This window comes from Dermacentor andersoni, chromosome 2 (assembly GCF_023375885.2).
Source record: "Dermacentor andersoni chromosome 2, qqDerAnde1_hic_scaffold, whole genome shotgun sequence".
NCBI classification, from domain to species: domain Eukaryota; kingdom Metazoa; phylum Arthropoda; class Arachnida; order Ixodida; family Ixodidae; genus Dermacentor; species Dermacentor andersoni.
In genome coordinates, this window is record NC_092815.1 from 132,606,705 (window position 1) to 132,629,197 (window position 22,493).

The 22,493-nt window shown below is 47.6% G+C and overlaps 1 protein-coding gene across 1 annotated transcript; it reads left to right on the top strand.

Moving 5' to 3' along the window:
• Positions 1–6,700: 6,700 nt before the first annotated feature.
• LOC126540733 (uncharacterized) lies at positions 6,701–16,872 on the top strand. Its single transcript, XM_050187580.3, has 4 exons — positions 6,701–6,831; positions 9,582–9,749; positions 13,786–14,143; positions 16,319–16,872. The coding sequence occupies exons 1-4, from the start codon at positions 6,798–6,800 to the stop codon at positions 16,668–16,670; spliced, it is 912 nt and encodes a 303-aa protein (XP_050043537.3). The 5' UTR covers positions 6,701–6,797; the 3' UTR covers positions 16,671–16,872.
• Positions 16,873–22,493: the final 5,621 nt, after the last annotated feature.

Genomic DNA, 22,493 nt, shown 5'->3' on the forward strand with positions numbered 1-22,493 from the left:
CGGTTTATTATTCACCACCTGGGGGTTCTTTAAAAAAGCACATTCGATTCCGGCCGCGGCGCGCCCGGATTTCAATGGGGGCGAAATGCCACAACGCTCGTGTGCTCAGATTTAGTTCCACTCTAAATAACCTCAGGTGGTCAACATTAAACCGGAATCCTCCACTACGGCCTGCCTCGTAATCATACCGTGGTTTCGACCGCGACCCACTGAACTCCATAGCTGCACACGTGTCCCTTGATTATGGCCTGGTCTGGTTCACCCCTTTTGTTGATATAGGGACAGAACGAACGAGAGGTCTCGCACTACATTTATATTCTGCTCGCTGTCACCTGCTTATGCGGTCTGTTCCAACGCTCGTGCTGCTATTTCGGCAGGTACAATGTGCTTATGTTGTTTGTGAATGAATAAATTCACAAGCCTAAAAATGAAAACGAGGTTGACCAATGTTTTGAGCTTTAATAGCTATAGTAGGAGGAGCGCTGCAAGAAATGAAAATATCGAGTACAGGCAGCAGACGGCATAACTGTCCGTTCCTTGCCTCCGAAGGAGAAGGCAAAAATTGGTTTACAAGATTCATAGCATAAATGATAGTGCAATTGTAAATTAATACGATATAATAATAAACAACCTTCTGTATTTACTATGAACGAGGAAAAAGTATTGTACCGGCGACATATGTACAGTACGTACACTGCAAAAATCTGCAAATTGCGGGTATCTTCATTCTTGGCTACTATACTTGCAGCTTTCTTGAGTTGACTTCAGATATAGGCAGTGTCAAAGACCACATGCTTTACGGCTGCGTACCGTTATGCATGCTTGAGCAAGGCAATCGATCTGGCGTAAGCTTGCACAAATAATTTCTGAGCCCTGCGCGCGACCAATAGAAGGAGGCTATTTCAAGGAAATGTGAGCATTCTCTTGCAGAATTGTTTTACATCAAGGGACGTTGAAAGCTTGCAATGAGTATTCCAGTGCTCTAAGACGCGCTGCACTATACCCTGAGTAACGTAAATGATCGCTGTACACAGCGGATGGAACCCTCTCCAAATTGCCAAAGTAGCTTTTTCGCATGGCAAGGGCGGCAGTAGTGCGAGGGATACGTGCGCTGTGGAGACGTATGCGCAATTTTCTTTATGAAGTCGCGCGCAACTTGAAAGTTAAAGTAAGCGCTCATCGTTAAGTCCTCGAACGTAAAATGCGGAGACGCGAACTTTACATATTGGACAACGAAACGGTTGTTAACCTTACGATCTCTGTAAACACTGCGACTTAATCAGCAAGAACTATGCGGTTTGTTACTTTGTTGCTATAAGCACAAAAAGGCAATTGTAGCGTTTATTTAAAGCTGTTTCAGAGAAAAGCGGACTACACGCACCAACATTTTTTTTTTTTTTTTTTTCAGGTTAGGGCAGTCAACTTCGGTACTCAAGTGCCACGATGTTCGCAAAATTCAGCAACTATGCAAGCAGTTCGTCGCAGCAGAACAGCCTCCGCTCTCATTACGACGCCCCAGCCAGCCATATGAGTAGCCGATGCATCGGCAGAGTAGCAGATGAAAAGTTTGTGAAAGCGACACCAAGGGTCAGCGGTTGAACGAAAGTTGGCGCAGGCGGCTCCTATAGATGCCTCCCCTATCTGTGCGAGTCCGGAGTTGCTGTAGGCCGCGGTTTTGACACGCAAAACCTGATACTTTAATATATCTGCAGAAGAGCACGCATTTGGGCTGGTCGGTTCATGATTACGAGCAGAAAGCAGCGCTAAACGACAGGACGAAGGGAGGGACCAGGGACACGGCACTGACTAACAACCAAGTGTGTTTATTCTTTCAGCGAGCATATATTTACTCCCAAGAAAGCAACAGAAATTCAGCATGCGCAGGGGCAATAAACTGTAATCAATTAGATGAGAAGGCTATCTCCTTCGGAAAGAGTGAAATGTAGGGGAGGCTTACACATGCTTCGCCGCTATTATGGATGTGAAATCCTTCAGAAATAAGACGTGCGCGCTCACCGTGGTATATTGACAAGAAGGTCGCATCTTTAAAAGACAGCTTGCAGCCGCATTCATTGCAATGCAGTGACGATTGACTAGTTCTAGCTTGTTTTTTTTTTTTTTAACCTTGTTTGAGTGTTGGCGCATGTGGTCATTGATGCACCGCTCTGTTTGACCGATATAGAAACGCTTGAATGGAATAGGAATCTTAATAAACAACACAGTCACAAACTTCTGCCTGTGCTGCTTTTTTACAACTTTCTTTGTTCTCGGTCTCCCGACTGACTTGTTGGCACAGGCCACCTAACTTATTTCGGGCAGTGAACAACCTAAGGCCTGCCCTGCTGACAACGTTTTGAGATCATGCGTAACCTGGTGCACATATGGGATAAACGCAAACATTTGCCTTGAGTGATTCTCCGATTGAGCTGCTGCCGATTGCTTGCTTTTTATATATATATTTATTATGTTATACTATTATATATTATATATCTAAATAGATCTATTTCCTTTATGATTGCTGCCAACCACATCTCTGCAGCACGACCATCCTCGCCTTTATGGTGCCTGTGTTGAGCTGAACCATGGCTTTACCATTCCAGCAATCGCGAAGAAGGCTGAAATGCCGGCGTTACTAAATTTTTTTTAAATTCACCTGGGTTGCCATGCGGCATAATGTAGAATAAAAATTATCAAATTGACGTAATATAGACCAAATTATTACTCTTACGCAAGATGGACAACGGACGCCTACATGTTTATACCAATTGCTTAGTTGATGTAAACCTAAGGCAATGACTAATGAGAGAAGGAGGTGGGTGGGGGTGAAGGAAGCGCGAGGTAGTGCGTTTAATCAAGAATGGCTTTACATTGCACCTCCTTTAGTGTAGGGTAATGTTTGTGCCAACGAGACGCGCCCCACAAAGTGCATATGTGCTAGTAAATTTCTCGTGTAATGTGCGTCTGTGCGAGTGTGTGTGTGTGCGTGCTTTTACGTCACCCACGCTGTGTTCAGCGCGGGCCTTTCTTTTGCCTGGATATATTGGAAGGACGAGAAATTACACATAGCAAACGGCTTGCGCCATCTTGCTCTGACTGTGAGAAAGAGAGCAGCGTTCAGTTTCCTCCGCCGGGTGCCGCTACCGAAGGCACTCTCGGCTATCGATTCGGGAACCTCTATTTGAGTTTGCCGCGCGTCACCGCTGCGCCACCACGAACGCATTTGGTGCACTAATGGCTTTGTTTACTTCACAAACGCGACGTAGATGGCGGCACTCGCTAAATCTCTCTAAGACCGCTGGAGAAGCAGAAAACCAACAGAAAAATTCCCCGGATCACCTTTGTTTCAGCGATAACACACACGCTCCTCTGGCCAATCTTTCCCGCTTTTCTACTCATTAAACCTTCTCTCTCTCTATCTGTCTATCTCTAAGCGTATAAATCAATTACAGCCTTGTTTCGTTGATATTAGAGAATAAATTCTTATTCGCATGCGTGTTCCAGAGGACGGAAGGGGAGTGGGGAGAAGGGGGCATACTAACAGGCATGGCATGGCAAGAACTTTATTTTAGTCCAGAGAAACTATGGTCCGAGGGCACAAGCCCCCCAGGCTAAGTCGGTGGCTCCGCCCACGTAGGCACCGGTAGGCCAAAGGCTTTCCCGATGTCGTGAGCTCTCCGGACGGCAAGGATTTGATCTTGGAGGACTTCGCTGGATATGCGCCCACTCCAGTCCTCCTCGCTATTGAGATCCGAAGCCCTTTGGTTGGGGCACAGCCAGAACATATGATCAAATAGACACGGTGTGTGTCCACAACTTTTACATTCCGCGGGAAAATCCTGGTCAATTTTGTTAAGCACAAGAGGTGTGGGATAAGATTTAGTTTGAATCATTCTTAATGTGACTGCCTGAGCTCGGTTGAGCTTCTGATGGGGGGGAGGAAAAAACCTCCTGCCGTCCCTATAGTGTGAGGTGATCTCGTGAAAAGTAGTAAGTGGGTCTTTGTAGGAGCCGCAGTCATCCTGGAGCAGTTCCTGATCTGATGCGCGGCATGTGAGATCTCGCACAGCAGAGTGAGCTTGCTCGTTAGGATTGCAGCCATTTGGGCTGACCGAGTGGCCCTGATGAGCCGGAAACCAGACTAGGTGTGAGCTATCCAGTTGGTCGTAATTATGAGTATTAATACTGTGTATAAGTAACTTGAGTGCTTCCACTGAGACGAAGCCGGCTGAGTAATTCCTTATAGCTGTACGGGAATCGGAGAAAATCGTGGAGCCTCTCTTCACTGTAATTGCAAGTGCTATGCTTGCTTCTTCGGCGGCATGAATGGAGCTCGTTCTTAGTGACGCCGCGCTTATTAATTTGCCGCTCTCATCGACCACGGCAATAGCGTAGCGGTTGCCCGATCCATAACTAGTTGCATCGACAAAAAGAGCTGAGCTGTGTTGTTGGTGCAGTTTACCCAGAATGCATTTGGCCCTGGCGTCCCTTCTATCCTTGTTGCATACTAACACAATTTTTTTTTATATAGGGCGGGGGCACGTGCCCACCAGGCATGGTTACTATGGTTGTCCCATAAATTCAGCGCCTCAAGAATCTTTATCAAGAACCGATATCGAAACTATCGATACTACCGATAGTCAATTAACAGATAATTTTACTCCACTACCTTGTGGTCAGTATATTGGCTTTGTTTAATCTAGTTTGTCGTAACAAGCTTATTACACGAAACAAATAGTTTCATTTACAACTACATGGACATGTAGCTTTCCTTTTGACGTGGCTTACGCGAATAGCATTTAGAGGAACTGACCGTGTAAAGTGTAAAGAACCACGTAATCATGGCGAGCTTTTCGTCCTAAGTATCACGTAAATGTAATGACCTGCAAATGCAGTGGTCGACATTTATTTCTTCCATTCGAAATTCTGTCAGAAACTAAACCAACTTTAGATGTAAACACTTGATTTCGGCTATTCAGCGTTCTGGAAAAAAAGAGAGAAAAGATAAATAAATAATTAATTAATTAAGAAGTAAAAAATAAATGAATAATTTTTTAGGTATCATAGAACTGCCACACTGCATGACGTCATCTAAGCTTGCGAGCTATGGCAAACGACTACGGCAATCCAAGATTACCATGGTTGTCCGATAAATTCAGCGCCTCGAGAACCTCTTGTGATCGTCGAGCAAACAACATTTTATCCGCCCTGGGCAGTCTCGGAAATCGGGAAGCGCGCCTCTTTGGAGGCCGTGACCTGCAGTACGTTTTTTTTCTCTCTCTCTCTCTATTTTCTTTCCTTCTTTTTCTTTCTTTCTTCTTTTTTTTTTAGCAGCACCAAATGTTTAAAATTTTTCCTGTGACAGCTAGCATGATTCCAACCCTTAATCTGAATTATTTGATGAGGTGGCCATTACTTCTACGAGAAATTAAGGTGCTCAACTGTATACTTAACGCTAATTACGCTAATTAACATTTTAAATTATTTACGTTATGCGGCACATATTCCAATCGTTGAAGTGTAGCTAGTGAGCATGCCTGGCCTATGGACTTTGAACGAATTCTGAGGATAGCACCAGTTTCGAAATATGCTTCGTCAAACTTGCGGTGGACATGCATTGGAAAACGCTGTTTCATGCACTGCGCTGTACAAAACTAACTGGAACGCCAATGCATTTCATCGGACGTTTTGAAAATTGATTTCTCGAGACTGGCGTTGTCCTGAGAATTCGTTCCAAGTGCTTATGCCTTGCGAACTCACCGGCTACAATACGTAAATTGAAATAGGTACTTAGGAGTAAATAGGTAAATAGGAGTAATTAATTAAAACGGTAATCCAAGTAATTACGTTAATTATTCAACTGGGCATTTTGATTTCTCGTAGAAGTAGTGGTCGCCTCATCGAGCAGCTTAGATTAAGGGTTATAATTATGCTTTCAACCACGGGGAACATGTAAAATTTGGTGCAGTGAAAAATAAGAAGAAAGAAAAACACCTGGTATATATAGCGTTGCGCTGCTGAGTACGACGTCTTGGGTTCGTTGCCGGCTGCGGGGGCAGCATTCCGATGGTGGTGAAATACAAAACCTTTCGTATACAGTGCTTTGAGAGCATTTTAAGTAAACCCAAGTGATCAAAATTAATACAGAGCCCTCCGCTATAATAGTCCTCATATTCCATTGTGCAGCTTCGGGGACTTTAATCCGAGCATTTCGTTCTCTTTTTTCTTTCTTTCTGTTTCTTTTTGGGGCGGAGGAAGGGGGAAGCCCATGTATCCCGGATACTTTCATGTTTCCGCGGTTGGGAGTGCGCCATACATCAGTGGCGCGCAGTAATATCCTAGTCGTGGAATGCTATCGAGGATGTCGACTGCGCCGAAATGAACCTCAGAAAACACCAGAGGCAAAAAAAATAATAAAAGAGCAAAAGCGAGAAAGGAACTCCACTTACCCTTGTTTCTCGCTCGATTTCTTGCTAAACGTGTCTAATTTGTAAGCGGGCTTTCAGCCCTCACTTTTCTGAGGAGCAACCGGCCTAATAAGTCGCCAATAAACGTTCACGTCGTCCATCCAGGTTTCGAATAAACCCCAGTTATCATAATAATATCACCTGGTTCTTGGCATATCCCCACACACAGTGGGTTTGTACCATTGTAGAAGGTATCATCATCACCCGGTAACCACCGAAAGAGGCCCGTTCGCAAACCACGTGCGGCATGCTCGCTCCTGCCTGTAGCGCACGGTACGAGGGAGCGGGTTACGGCTTCGGAGGGCTGGCGAGTCGAAGAAGCCAAAGAAGAAAATGGGTGAGCAAGAGCCGCCTCTCATAAAAAACGGTGAGTGCCGGCGCAGAGCGGCAAAGCACGAAGACGGTGGTCACGCCGCAATCGCTGCGAACTCGCAAGTAGCAGTAGGAGTCTGTGCATTCGCCGATCGTGCGAGTTGGCGAAACGTAAAGCCCGGCTTGCAGCGGTCAGCCACGTTCCGTGGGGGCGTATACGCCCGTGTTTGCTCGCTTCCATCCCGCGGTCCTGTCGTTCGGGTTACAAGGGGACGCTGCTTTCAGTCTCGCTTTCCCATAGATAACGAGAGACGCACCGACGTTTCGTAATGCAACGTCTGCCGGCATTGGGCCGTGACGTAACGCTAGCGCCGATGATGGACCCCGCATTCAAACGGATGCCCTGGCAAACTAACAGCGACGCTGCGTAATTGTAGCAGTCCTATGAATGCGTAAGCATTATAGGGCTAGTTCCTTCGGAAATCTATCTGTCTGTCTGTGACGCAACACGATGTGCTCCATAGATATACATGGAATCCTTTGGAAGCATTATATATATATATAACAGAAACCGAGCGAACGTTCGCCATCATGTGACCAGAGGCGTTCAGGTACGTCAGAGACGTATGTGTACAAGAGGAACGACGTGAAAGAATGCTTACGCACTATCTGACAAGTCCCACTAGGGAGTTCCTGCAGTAAAATGTTTCGTCACTGGGTCATTTCCAAGAGAAGCATCGAGCCGCTAGAATGACGCTCGCTAGCTTCCAAGTTTGGGGCCTTTTGTACACTGATACCATTAAATGCCCAACGGGCATACAATGGCCAACGCTCGTCGGAACTAGTGATGTCTCTGGAGCCACTGTCTCGACAGGATAACTTGTCTTGGTCGGGCGGGCTTCTCTTTCTCCCTGACGAAGACAAGACCCCCTGCCGAAAAGTATGGCTCCACCGACATCCCTTGTTCGGGCAATGGGAATCATTTCAGATTTTCATATTCCAGTGTGCATTTGTCTTCATAGACTCTGAGGTTACTCTAAGTGACGAAGGAGTAAATGAACTACCTTTGTTTTGTTTACTAATTTAATGGAGAAGGCAAATTTGGGTTTTGTTTTTATTTTATTTTTTTGCTCTTAACAGCGGGAAACGGAAGAAAACTGAAAGAAAAGGCAACTTACCGCCTTTAGAAGCTCAACTGACGTTGCCCATGCGGGGCTCTATCAATGCAGGTGGCGGCTGTCTCCTTGCCCCACCCCCTCCACTTGTATACTGCCGTCACAGCCACTGCAATAATAATAAAAAAGGAGTAGGGGAGGGGGGGGGGTCTCATTTCCGTGAAGCGGCCGTGCTTCTGCACATAGAGTAACACAGCTAGCCATGGCAACGTCAGTCGCTGCTGGTTTTCAGGAGCGTTAGTGGACTTTGCGACCACAGCAAGTTTTTTGAGCAGCTCCGGGTGCTGTTGCTGGTCCACTGGAAAGTGACATTAGAAGCTGTACCACCACGCAGAAGTGCGGCCACATGGATATATGCAGTTCTTCTAGTTATAGTTGTAAGCCTGTCACAAATGCGGCATGAATATGGCGCTCTTGTCAGCCCGTCTAATGTACGTCTTCGCAGCACCCATCGGTTACTAATTAGAATGTCTCGTGAGGTCCCGTCTGTATTTCTCCAGAAATATGCTGCACTAATTGCAGAAAATTAACGTCACTTACACGGAAAACAAAAATAGGTAGTTCTTGCAAACCACACACAACCGAACACTCTACAGTGGCTTAGGTTTAGCAACATGAGGACTGTGCTGAGAATGTAGACAGCGCGCAGGTGGCAGGCCTCTATAGCCACTGCTTCAAAGAAATACTTAAAAGGCAATCGCGACAAGCACGTCTTCGGTCACCGACAGGCTTTGCATCTGTCATGTCGATGATATGCCTTTCCTTTTTGTCGCGACAAACTTTCGCAGTTTCCGTTTGGCCAATTGGTGCGCCAGTTGTCGGTCAAAAATATCGACAATGGCGCACGGGCACGTGTAATTACGGCCGCCGTAAGTTCTACAGCCAACACAGTAAAAGGTGCGAGTGATCGCGATCGGCTTAGCTCGCGTGTTAGCCGTGAATACTACTGCGATATGGCGCTGTATAGACGCAGATAGATCTGTGGTTACATGAATAAACGCATGCAGCTGCATTGGAGGAGAACTATAGGACGTGAAATGCTCTCGCTTAGCTCGCGGCTTCGGAAAAACCTCCTTCCTTGCAGGCATTCATCTGTGCAACCCATGATGTCTCGTCCACGTAACCAGCGCAGCCAGCGGCGACGGCGCCACCCTGCGCACACACCGTCACCACTGCAATCACTAACACCTCTAAAACTGCGCAGTGGGTTATGATGAACACCATAGTGGACGGCTTAAGGATTAATTTGGCCACCCGAGGTTCTTTATTGTACACAACCAAAGGAGGGTATTACGAGCGTTCTTATTTTTCATTCTGCCTCTGTCGAAATGCGGCGGCCTGGTGGAATCAAACGATGAATAGCCCTCAAGCTCACAAGCAGGACGCCGCAGCCACTAAGATACCGCGGTGTGTAAGCCAGGCCACGTGATTCTCTGTTACTCGGGGTACACATAAAACGCGAGTTTGAGCGCAGCGGCGGCAGTGAATGCGATCGGCGAACACCCGTTCCGGCCGTGATACACAATATATGCAGGAGGAACCAGTGTTGATCAGGATGCACGTGAGCGCGCGTTTTCCGCAGACAGGTGCAAAAAGAGGCACCCGCGACGTGCTCCCTCTTTGCTCGCAGCGATGTCCCTGAAGGACCGCAAGTACACCATCCGGGAGCTGAAGTACGAGGAGCTCCCGCAGCTGGTGAAGCTGTGGAAGGCCATCGGCTTCATGGTCAGCGCCGACCTCGTCGACTCCCTGTGGAAGTGCGACCGGGCTGGCATCATCGCTGCAGTTGCTGAAGACGGTGAGGGCAAACGTCGAGAAGAATGAACGCGGTCGGGCTGACATAGACTGTATTCCAACTGATTTTCCTATGTGCGCGTTTCGTCAGTGGTCCGAGAGATCCGAGCCAATCGCTGCAGGATTGGCACCAGTCGTGAGCAGAAGGTGATAAGAAAGAAACGGAATCGAACGAAGGAAATATTGTACTAGCCTGTTCTGTGCGCATCGCGAATGCACGGCCAGACTTTTCCTTCAAGAGGGAAGCGAGCCTTCGTTACTTTTATTGCTTTCTCTTTCACTGACCCCCCGCGGACTCCTAGCTGTGCGCGAAAGAAAGGGACCGCTCCCTCCGTTCGGTTCCTGGAAGTGACCCAGTGACGACGCTTCGGGGTGTCGGGCGTTGTTTCCCGGGTCGGGGGGCGGCGACGGGGATGGAAACCGCGGTTGGAAAAGCGCGGGACGGGCAGACTCGCCCCACCGGCCCTAGAGACCGGACCACTTTTTTACGGGCTAAAACTGAACGTTTTGTGTATTTTTGACTTGCTTTTTTGACCTGCTCAGTGTAATTAAAGTTTGTTTTAAATGTTCAACTGCGTTCGACCCGTTATCTAGCTGGACAGCGGACGCTTTGATCCCGTCAAGTGCGATCCGCGAGGCCAGCATATAGCCCATTTCTCAGCGCGATGAACAACGTAAGCAGACGAGAACAAAGGTGGGGAAAAAAGAAAAAAAGGGTGGGAGGGGGGGGGGGGGGGGGGGCAGAAGCATGGGTTTATTAATGCAACAGGAAATGCTGCTGCTGCTGGTCTGTATAGTCTGTCATGACTTAACGATGATGTAAATGCTGGCGCAAATGCAACACGGAGGGTTTATATTATGATATACATGATACGTCACAATATGATTTCAAGGGAAACATGGATGATGAAAGATGAACGCTACATTCAACTGGAAAATTGTTCAAGCCGAAGCTTGTGAACTCGTTCCGCTTGTTGAACGCTTTCTCGCGCATGCGCAAGTGCATAGCGGTGCTCCTCCTCTCCGTAGCATTATATCAACCCGGACTTTTATTTTAGAAAATTATACTGACATATCACCGATACAGCCAGCGCGTTTGTATTTCACAGCAAAGCTGTATACCTCTACCGTCCAAGGGAATTTTCGTGTCGTGGTAAGCGAAAGACTCCCCATACGTGGGCCGAGCCCGAAGAAAGTGCAATGCCGGGCCGACCCGCGGCGGAGGTGCAGTTGGCCATTAAGGGGCCCACATACATAGCTTCGCTGGTCATTCTTCACAGAGTGGAAGGGCACTGAGATTTTTTTTTTTTTTTAGCATTGAATACTCGATCTCGACTGTTGACGTGATATCACATCGTTGCTCCTGCATTGGTGCCTTAATTGTTTCGAACTTGTTTCTAAGGTTCACCCTTGCAGGAAATGCAATGAACAGTTGCCGTCAAACTTAACCCGAACAATGAAGACGCATATATAGTGGCTTAATATTAACAAACGCGTACTGAAACAAACAAACATGGAATGCCTTGTAAGAAAGCCACTTTAAGCTGCAGCGAGACACACCAAGCGTGTATTGATTCTTATTATAAGCGTGAGTTCGTGCTCTCTCGTCCGGTCATTAACACGCCATCTACTTTCTCGTACAACCTTCGTCAAAAGCGTGTGCGCTACTCAGCGCCTTCGCCGTGCATGTCGTTCGGTTGTGTAGTGCAGTTTTCGGGGCGCTTCTCGCATTCCAGACCGCTGGATAGACAGCGCAGCACGAGAGTTCTTTTCTTTCTCCAGGGGCGTTTGAATTCGTGACATGCCGCAGGAACTCCCTTTAAACAGCCTGTAGTCAGCCCGGTGGTCGCAGGCAACGTATCCCCCGTAAAGCTATGACTAGGACTGTGCGCATTTCTTTCCACCCGGACAGCGGTATGCCGACACAGGATTATGCACAACTCCGGTTGCGCGTTACGCGCAAGGCGAGGTCAATTGTCGACGCCTTTATCATCTGCCGATGCAGCCGACATGTGTAGACGCAAGCACGAAGGCCAATTTACAAGCCGTGCAAATAAAATAAAATAAATACGCAACATATTGAGTTTATTCGGATATAGGTCGATCTTTCGATTCCGTAAATCTGGCCCGAAATGAGCTATCGACTTATGTTCGTCAACAAAGCTAGCAAAGTACTGAGCTAACGAAGTTCCTCCGTCGTGTCCGCCGTAAAGCCAGTCTAGACATCCAGACTGGCCTTACGAAATGCTGCTTATCCAATGCACTCGACGCCACCTGAGGACGACGTCGTTTGGGATGCCGCGGAGGCCTATAAGAAGCATATCCGACGAGGATGTCGCTTGTGGCCTTGACTTGTGCGATTTAGTAGCCGAGCTTACGGTGTGCCGCGTTTAACGTTGTTCGTCCTTTCTGAAAAGGGTATGGGTCGACCTATATGGGAGTAAATACGGAAAATAAATATATATCATGGACTACCTACTTTATTGCAAGTGCAGACGGTGCGATATTTCGCAGAAGGATCGACATCTGGGCGAGTTGGTACTGGTTGAACATATTGAAGGGGCAGCACAATATGACGAATACAGAAGGCAGGAACACACAGGACAGCGCTGATATTTCGCGAACGTGAAATGAGAGACGAAGACATAAGAAAAGTTAGCAGTGGCTGCGGCGCTTGGGCACGTCTGTCGAGTATATTCTCCCCCCCCCCCCCCCCCCCTTAAGTGGAGGCTTTATCTTTCAGTTCTGCGCATATGTCATTTAAGGAGATTGCTTGTTTCCGTATTATCGCCCACAAAAACACGCAGAATGATTCTTGCGCTCACAAAATTAGAGGACGGAATATCCACCGTGCTCCTGTGCCTACGCATTGACAACATTTAATTAATAAATTAAATTGTGAAGATTTGCGTGCCAGAACCGTGATCGAATTGTGAGGCGCGCCGTAATGGCCGACTCCTGATTAATTTCGAGCACCTGGGGATATTTAACGTGCACCTGAGTCTAAGTACACGAGTTTTTACATTGGCCCAAATAGAAATGCGGCCACCGGGACCGGCCGGGATCAGAACCGCGACCTCGGGCTCAACAGCGCCACGCCATAGACACTATAAGCTGCCTAGGCGGGTTCGAAGAAATTTCGCATTTTCACGACACGATGTAACTTTGACAAGACAGCAGATTATCAGTGATTGATGTTTAGAGTAATTCTTGAAATGCCTTCTACGGGAAATGACGGACACCAAAATAAGCAGAAGCGCTTCCTTCACGCTAAAACGAATTTAAAATAACTTTTCAACAATATAAATCTTTCAGTTTATATACAAACACAGAATGTGCAAAATGTTGCCTCGACACGCTTCGTAATTTCTTTACGAACTGCCTTTGGTATTACTCTTTTGCCATGGCAATAACCATAAAGGTTCCTACAAAGATTACTACATTGAGCTATGACGCTCGTGTCTACGAGACCTGCAAGCACCCCAGCTGAGCCATTATGGGAACGATGCTTAGGTCATGGATTTGCCTAAACTTCGTCCTTCTGACTTCAAATGGGTTTATGACTTCCAAAGCTCTTCAGTGTCAGCAAGGTGCCGCTTTGTAAATGCGACAATTTGCAACGATTTTGCCCGTGCGTGAAGTCGTACGTGCGTGAAGTCGTACGTGCGTGAAGTCGTGCAACGATTTTGCACGTGCGTGAAGTCGTACTTCTGCGTTTAAAAAATATAGGCTTGCTTCGTAATTTGTGCCGGAGATGTCAGATAAATTGTAGCGAATAAATCCGCAGGAAGGCCTGAAGTTTACAAGCACGAAGATAAAGAAAACTCCGCATACTAGCCATCACTCCCATGCTAGCTGAACAATCGCAGCGCCAAAATTATCTCGAGAAACTTTAGTAGAACAACTCAATCGCAAGAACCACGGCCTCCGAGAGATTGCACGCTGCGCGCGATCCCGGAGGCCGTGCAAGAACAAATCGCTCCCACAAACGCCCGCGCGCCGTTTTCAACGTAACGTCATCCCGCCCTGCGCGTGCACAGGCGAGGTGATCGGCTCGTGCTGCGCCCCGTTCGTGGGCGAGGGCATGGCCAAGCTGTGGCTGCACGGCCTGCTGCAGCAGTACCGCAACCAGGGCCTGGGCACCCAGCTGGCCGACCGGGCCATGGAGCACATCGGCGACGCGAACGCGTACACGCTGTGCATCCCGGAGCACGAGCACATCTACCTCAACAAGTACCAGTTCAACGTGAGCTCGCGCCTCTTCCAGATCCTGGGGCCCGCCGTGCCCCGTCTGACGGGCGTCATCACGTCACTGGCCGGCGTGCGCGTCATGGAGAGCGAGCGGGGGGTCCGCGAGCTGCTGCTCGAGTACGACACCGACATCGTCGGCTTCAACAGGTCAGCGCCGGTCGGGGGGAGGGCACTCGCTTCTTCTCCGGGCACACGTCTTGCAGAGGCTTGGCGAGGTATAATGTGAGCCCACGTGTGCTGAGATGTATACCGGGGCGTGAGCGTACAGTAACCGCTGGGTGCTAACTGCGCGAAGTCGGAAGAAGGCAAGTACCTTTGTCGGAAGTGCCCTTTTGCTAAGCACCTCGTTTGTTTGCATGTTTACGGGCTCTGAGTAGCGATGTAAAATTTACTGTGTTTCTTATGGCCGTGAAAAAATGGAGCGGTTTTGTTATTGTCTTTTGAGACAAATAAAAAAACTGTAGCAAAAGAAATATTCTCAGAGGAACTATATTACACTTAAGTTATACACATCTTGACGAGGAGCAATACGTAATGGAAGCGATGTAGTTGGCGCGATGATTATACAAAAATAATGGAGCGAGATGCTCTTCCCGCTCGACCACGTGAAATATCCGCCTGTAAACAAATAAGATTTCGCAATTTTCGCGAGCAGTCTGCAATCCGCGATAGATAAGTTCTCTGAACAATTGACAATTAACTCGCGATACACATCCACGCTAATAATTTTACTAAACTTAGTCAGATATAGTAATTTCGAAAATTTGGATTGAACACGAAGCTCAAAATATCGGCGTTGACAAATAAAAAAGATTCCGAACTGGGCAAGAAGTTACTTGGTGTCGGAACGAGCACCGCTATTTTCGACACGACGTTCACGGTAGACAGTTTCCCATCGTTCGAATCTGTGTGCATGCTTTTTTTTTTCTTTATTCAAATACCCTAAGGGGTTTTTACGGGCATTACATAGGGGGTTAAAAAAGGAAACCCAATAAAGTGATCATATTGCATAACAGAGTGAAAAATTAGGAAAGCATAAACAAACATGCGCTCAGGAAAACAGGGAACATATTTTATATTTTACATACTCTTATTTTGCGTACCTATCTTCTCTTACTAAACTTTCTGTTAATTGACGCATGACCAAAAATATAGTAAACCACTGAGAGACAGCGAAGTTCGCGGTAATCTTCCTAGATATGTTAAAATATCACGTTCGAATCTGACGGTAATATTTCTTAGCCACCATCTCGCCAAGCACAAGTGATCGCAAATTTTTTTTTACGATAACGGAAGTAGTAAAAAATGAACAAGATGTGCGTATAATAAAAATTTCCAATACGAATTGACCATCTTTTGTTACTGTATTTATATTCAATCCAAAAATTTTATGATTCGACATTTCAGAAATTTGTAGATTTGTAATGTCCGTATGTACGAGCTAGAAACGTGCGTTATAATGCATAGGGCTAAAACTCTGCAAGAAATCTTCAAAACATCGTTGTTAATTTCTGTCAACCGGAAATGCCTCGTCTTGCTATTTGTCACGTTCCCGCGAATGTCGCATCCAGAGGACAAGCACAAGGTATTTCTCACGTAACGCGCAACTCTTATGGACGGCTACCGACAGCCCGTTGTTGCGCGTTGTACTTGTACGTACTTGTACGTTGTATGTTGTTTTACGCTGTACAACAACATGAATCCCATGCATGGGCTACCGGACGCGAAGTTACGTCAATGCGCACACAGACATGGAAGAGAGCAGTAACGGCAAGCTAACCTCCGTTAACCGCTACGAGCGCTATATTCGTTTGTTCGCTTACGAATACCATATCTGCTTCTGGGAAGAAGACACCGGACCACCCCGATAAGCTGTATCAATTTATCTGTCGGCAAGACGCCGTGTCAGCAGAGTTCACGGTTTAAGACATCCGTGTCACCGATTTGCCTTCGGAAACTTTTACTTCTTATGCGAATACAAGAAGTAGTAAGGTAGATGAGGAAATAAATAAAAACACAAAGGACATTGTTTAAGGTCAAACAACATTTGGGTGTGGAATGTAAACGGAATGCGTTTAGCTAATTCACATGCATTACTGCTAACAATACAATAATGATCTAATTGTATAGGTCATCATTTAATTATTCTAGTTGGCTTAAGGGGAACGTGGGCGTCTCATCGTGTAATCCGCTGCTGGCTACGCGCACCTACATTGCGATGGCTAAGCTGGTACGCGTATGCACTATTCAATGGCAGAAGCTGCAAACATTCGGCTAACTGTCTACGCGTGGCTGAAGTCTCGGCCCCCTTGTCGCGCGCAGGACGGCGCTGCTGGACCGCATGCTGAAGGAGAAGAACACGATGCTGCGCGTCGCACTCCGCGACGACAACCAGATCGGCGGCTACGGCTTCATCAGCGAGGGCGTCCACGGGGCGGCCATCGTGCGACACCTGAGCGCCGACTCGATCGACATCGCGGAGCTGCTGCTGGGCCGGCTGTTCAGGGACTTCGCGGCGGTGGCCTCGCGCGGTGTCTGGGCCGTGGGCTGCATCCAGAGCTACGAGTCGCACAGCTTCTTCAAGAAGTTCAACCTCAAGTCCATCCACGAGATGAAGCTGCTGCGCCGCCGAGGAGTCGACAACGACATGTCGCGGGTTTACGTCTTCTACTGATGTCGCCGCCCTCCCCTAACCCCCGCTCTCCCCCTTCCCTCCTGCGGAGCTCGCACTGTGCAGCATCGTCGGCAGCAGCCTTGGAGAGCATCGTACCGCCGCCGCCCATCCCAGGTGCCGCACTTCGATTTGTGTCGCTCGAAAACCGAAAAAACAAATACAAAAGTTGTTATACAAAGAATGCTGTCTGGCTTTATGTTTCGCCTGTATGAGGGAAGATAAAGAAGAAAATGTAGAATTTCTCTTTGGAGGAGAAAGCACGCTGCGAGGAGCAGGATCGACAACTGGTGTAAGTGCTCGAATTTCCTCGCAAAAGTTCGAAGACACTCCAGATCCGCTCAACGTTCCTCTACGTCGCCTAACGGTCCGATTTACTCATTATACTTGCTCGCTGCCTCCTCCTGGCGAACGTGCTTTCTCCACGCTGTTTTGCGCACCTAGTCACACAACAGGTGTTTGGACATGGGCCTTACATAGATGTTTTTTTGCAGTCGGAGGCGCTTGTGGCCGTTGCCTCTCTGCGGGCGTCCTATAATTCGGAAGGCTTGTGTGTCACCGTTGTCGAGCATGCATTGCTGGCTTGCCTCGGCCCTGACGTGTTTCCTAAGTGAGCCACTTGTCTAGTCCCGAACTTAAGGGGAAACGACAGGTCGGCAATCTCATGAGACCGCTCAATCATTATAAGTCAGACTCGGATCCGCATGTCATTTTAAGGTCTAGAAAGCCCCGGTGAATTCGAAAGGGCACGCTTCCTAATCATAGTGAATATGTTTCCGTTATAGGAGGTGTGCGTCTCAGTCTGAGTGCGTAAACAAATATCAGTGGGTGCGAGCCTGAGGCACAGGGAGTTCCAGTGAATCGAAGTTTGTGGGAGCCGAAGTGATTTCAAGCGAGTTTGAATCGCGTGCGATTAGAATGGATTTTGTGCCCACTTGGCTTCATCATGCAAGGCTGCGATATACACCATGTGTCCCAGTTAAGTTTTGTCAAGCTGTTTAAAAGAAATGAAGAAAACACGCCGCTACATACAAGTATAAAATCTACAGGTCTCGTGATCGAACACCGTAACTCTTAAAACCGTATTTTGCACTATGTTCTTAACAGCTTGGTTAACGTTAGCTGTGACACGCCACATATCCCACGCCCCTACATTCACAACAGCGGTCCGTCGCAACCAGCAAACCTGGGCTGGAAAATGGAGACAGAGGCTGACTCGGGGCCCCAAAAACCAAATTTAAGTGTCATCTTGTACAGCAAGCTCTTTAGACATTTCTATGTGTAAACATTTGTCACACCCTATGAAACACTATAGGGTATTTGCAAACTTCAACAGCATGCGGCACCAGCCCCTATACTATTTGCCCACCCGTTTCACCTGCTACGGGTCAACGTAACCTGCTGATTGTGACGTTCTTACGAAGGTAATAGACACCCTTACCTGAAGCTTTTGGGGGCTGATGCGACCACGGGAAAGGCTGGGGCTGTAGTCGCCATTATCTTAATGGGGTATCACGTGTGCACAGCCGCCGCGTCGAAAGTAGGGTAGTGGTTTAAGAACGAGTTTCAGCATCGCTAGGGAAGCATTAGCAGCGCCGTGGTTCGTAGCTCATCTATGATAAATAATGATGCCGTAGGGCAAACTAATGAAATAAAAGAACGACAGATTATAACAAAAAATCTCAGTGCCCTTCCACTCTGGGAAGAAGGATGATCAGCGAAGCTGCATATGTGGGCCCCTTAATAGCGAACTGCACCTCCGCCGCGGGTAGGCCCGGCATTGCACACTATCTTCGGGATCGGGTCACGTATGGAGACTGCTTAACGCCTGCTTCACCTACACCGCGGGTCCGCCCGGCATTGCACTCGGCCCACGTCGGGGGAGTTTTATGTCTGCAGACGAACACGACGCTGGTGGAACTAGCCTTTAACAGCTTCGCTGTCATTCTCTGTAACATTGGTTACGTCTTTGCGTCCCTAATTAATAAACAATTATTGACGACGACGAACGCGGGAGCAGTGGCACGAGCACGTTCGCGCGGTTGCGCCGAGGGGCGCTAACGAGCCAGCTGTGGATAAAGACGATGCTGGAGCCAATCCTGATGATGATAGTTTTGTGTTTACACATGGGCACGATCCTGGGGGAACTATAGCCCTTAACAACTTCGCTGTAAAAATGATTTAATTTTTTGCGAGGGGTTATAAACGTATCTTGTCTCCATCGGCAACGAAGTACGAAGTCTCTAGCTGCAGAGTATAAGTACTTCCGAAAAGTTCCGCAATTTTTCAGATAAATGACTCGGAAGGCTATGGGAAAAAGTACCGATTCATTATATGCGTGTCATATTGCATGTACTGAACAGTTTGTCCAGGGAGCGAACGCTGCGGTTGCCATGACTGCCGCCGTGAAGCTCGCACATTTATGTAGCAAAACCTGCCTGCCCAAAAGAAATGGTCTGCAGCCTGCACCACCAATCAGCGCAAACGTACACGTTCAACGGGCACATCGCGTAGTTTTGAGGATGCATCTCTCTTACGACAGAAATTACATACGTATGTATGACAGGCGGATGTCTAACTCATCGCCTAAGAGAGCGCGATAATCCAGTCCGCAAGGAAGGCGATGGCAATGGCCGTGAAGGTTTTTGCGGTGTAGCCATCACGGAGAAATCAAGATACACACAGCGTACACAGCTTGTCATTTGTCTGCGTCCAGGTACTACTTGCGCTACGCCATAAGAGCCTTCACAAGGACGCACCAACAAGCCAAAATCTTCAGACTGTTGCCCCCCTTCCCTTTAAAGAGGGATAAATGAAGTTTTTCATCATCATCATCAGACTGACCAACCTGTCATTGCATCGTCGAATGTGTGATTGCTCACCGCTTTTTCATAAATGCAGCATTATTTGCCGTAACGGGAAATTGCACGTGAAAGTTATAGAAGCAGCGGATTTTTTTTGTGTGTGTGTGTGATGCGACAGTGTCAGCGCTCCGTTCTTGTCCTCCTCGGACAAATAAATGTGGTGTCTTGCACGAACGCTTTCACCATGTTGACATTATCCGTTGTGTGTACTCATTGTCTAAGATTTTATGAAGAGAAAGGTATAGTCATTCTTTTGTCACTTGCCCGGCGATCGGTGTTTGTCGTCATTCCTTCATCGGATATATATATATATATATATATATATAGAGAGAGAGAGAGAGAGAAAGAGAGAGAGAGAGAAGTTGGACTCCTTGGTACGTCCTGGCTACTGCATTGCCGAGTAGACAACTTGAGTAACTGGGCATGCGTCAAAGGGTATGTACTCATTTTTGGCCGATCCACCATAATGGATGGGCCACTGTGACACAAGTTACATAAAGGCTTCAATGTATTTAGATATGCTCGTATGTTGGACTTCACCCCTTCTAAACGTACTAATAAGGAAAATCGGAGTATATCTTGGCTACGAACCAAAGAAATCACACAGCAAGCCACTACCGCAACATCCTCCATCTCGAAAATGAGAATGAGCCAATTCCGGAACGCACAGTCATTCGTGTTCTCGGATTCCACATTCAAGAGGAAGGCAAAGCCGACACTTGAATGCTAAAAGGTACACAAAAACTTCATTAAACCAAACAACTACAATAACTCGGTACATAGCGATTGGATTGTAAAACTTTATTTGTCCAACAGATGTAGGCAAGCCTTTAAGCCTTCCCACCTAGACGACGGCCAGGAGTCCTTGGACCCTAGCGGCGGTTTCGGCCAGTCGGACGGTCTTCAGTTGAATCTTCGGATCGGAGCTGAGTAATAAGGTCTCCCACTGTTCTAAAGACTTTATTCATAGCGAAAAAAAAATCATGCACACTAGCTATGCAGAATAGTTGCAGCATTTGCAGTACCCTGCCATACTGTACCAGCTTAGATACCTGCACTTTATAAAAATATAGCGCACGGAGCTCGATAAACAGGTACGGACAAAAGTAATTGAAACACGGGAGCTGTGACCGAACTCGAACGACTCTAGCAGCATTGGGGGGAAGCTATCAATTGAATCATGCATGTGATCCGCGGCCAGCTCTCATAGCCAGTTCACACATTTCGATCTGTTTGATTACCCGTGGATCGGATCGTGATTCGCATCTTCTATTGCTGAACCCTTGCTAACGTGATGTCGCTAAAACAACCTACTTGTTTTCGTAGTTGGAACATTCGAACGCGTAGAAACGCTTCCGTGACATTAGCGAGCTTAGCTTAAATCATTATTATTGATGCGGGAGCATCAATAGTTATGGCCAACTGAACGAAAAAGCCGGCGTCTGTCGTCTGGACAAGCGAAAAATGGCACCTAAATTCCCATTGGCTACGACGCCACGTCACGAGCATGCGTCGACGGAGCAGAGCGGGCCAAAGGGGACACCTGCTGCCGCGATAGTGCGCCAGGTGTTGTGTGGGGGGAGAGGGCATCGCCGGGATGCCATACCACCCTCGCTCTCGGAAGCCCGTGCCATCCGGACGTTCCTTGTCCGCGCACGCTTTCGCCCGCGCTCTAATTGCGCCTCGGTAAAACCAAATCAAAACGCACCAAGCTTGCCTAAGCGCTTCAACGCGCTCGCTTGCCCGCGAGGAGTTCACAACTCGAAAGACCGCTCAGCGACGATCAATTGGACATTGATGCTTCCGCATTCACAATTCATAAGTGTTTAGGTGTCGTTTTGTTTTTATTCTATAAACTCAAAAAGCTTAAATAGCGTGGATGTGACACGCTATTAAAGTAGTGACAGCTGCCGACAGCACCTCCTGGTTTGTACCAAGAGGAAATGATTTAATAGTGCGAGCCCTACGGCGCAGGTGCCTTATACATTAGTCTGCTGTGTCACAATAGCAGAGCACTCCGAAACTTCGGCGTCACTTTCAAATCCGTTCCCTTCCTTCCCCTCTTTTGTTATTGTACAAACGAAGAGCCCGAGAACTGCAAGAGCAGTTAACGTCACGGGCGTGAGTAGCAGCTTATATTTATCTTGCATAATGATTATGAAGATGAAGTCAGAATGAAACAAACTCTTTCGCGGTACGATAAAGCAGCCGTCAATGAAATAAAGCCGAATGACAATGAAATGAAATACAATGACACGTCGGGGTGAAAACGTGCACGCCGGTTGATAACGGACAAGGATGCGCGTGTCGTCTACCTTAGTCGATGTCAACCTAATTACAAAGAAGCTCCATCCACAACACCGCAGTGCACCTGGCCTTCGCCTCTGAAAGAGAGCTGAAACAGCTGGAGTTCGTTCACAGCTTAACGGCTTTGGTCGGCTAGTGTACGCTAACGAGAAAAGTGGGCTAATTAGAAAATAGAAGCTAGTTGTTTCAAAGTAAGATGGTACCTTTGGTTGAGCAGTGGCATCAGGATCCCCTATAAATTGTGGCTAGACTTTCAGGTTTCCTCCTGAAGCCAATGAAACAATGACCGATCTGTACGGAGAAAAACAGCTGTTTCAAGCATGCGAGACCACTTGACGTCAGGTAAATAGGCGAATCTAATTGTCTGGCGCGTCTATGGATGGATGGATGCAAAATTTTAATGAAGGTCCTGAGGTACGCGACTCAGCGCGCTGCGGGCCGCTCCCACGTTGGGACAGTCAGGCCATGCCCGACCGCCGCATCGTGGGCCCTCTGGACAGCCCATAGTTGCGCCCCGGCATCGGGGCTCTTGATAGCGGAGAGCCACTTGTCCTCATTGATTTGTGGCGCGTCTATGCCAATTTTCTTTTTGGTTGGACAGTGTACATATAACCTTGCAATTGTTAGGTTGTAGCCAAAGAAGTTTAAAGAAAAC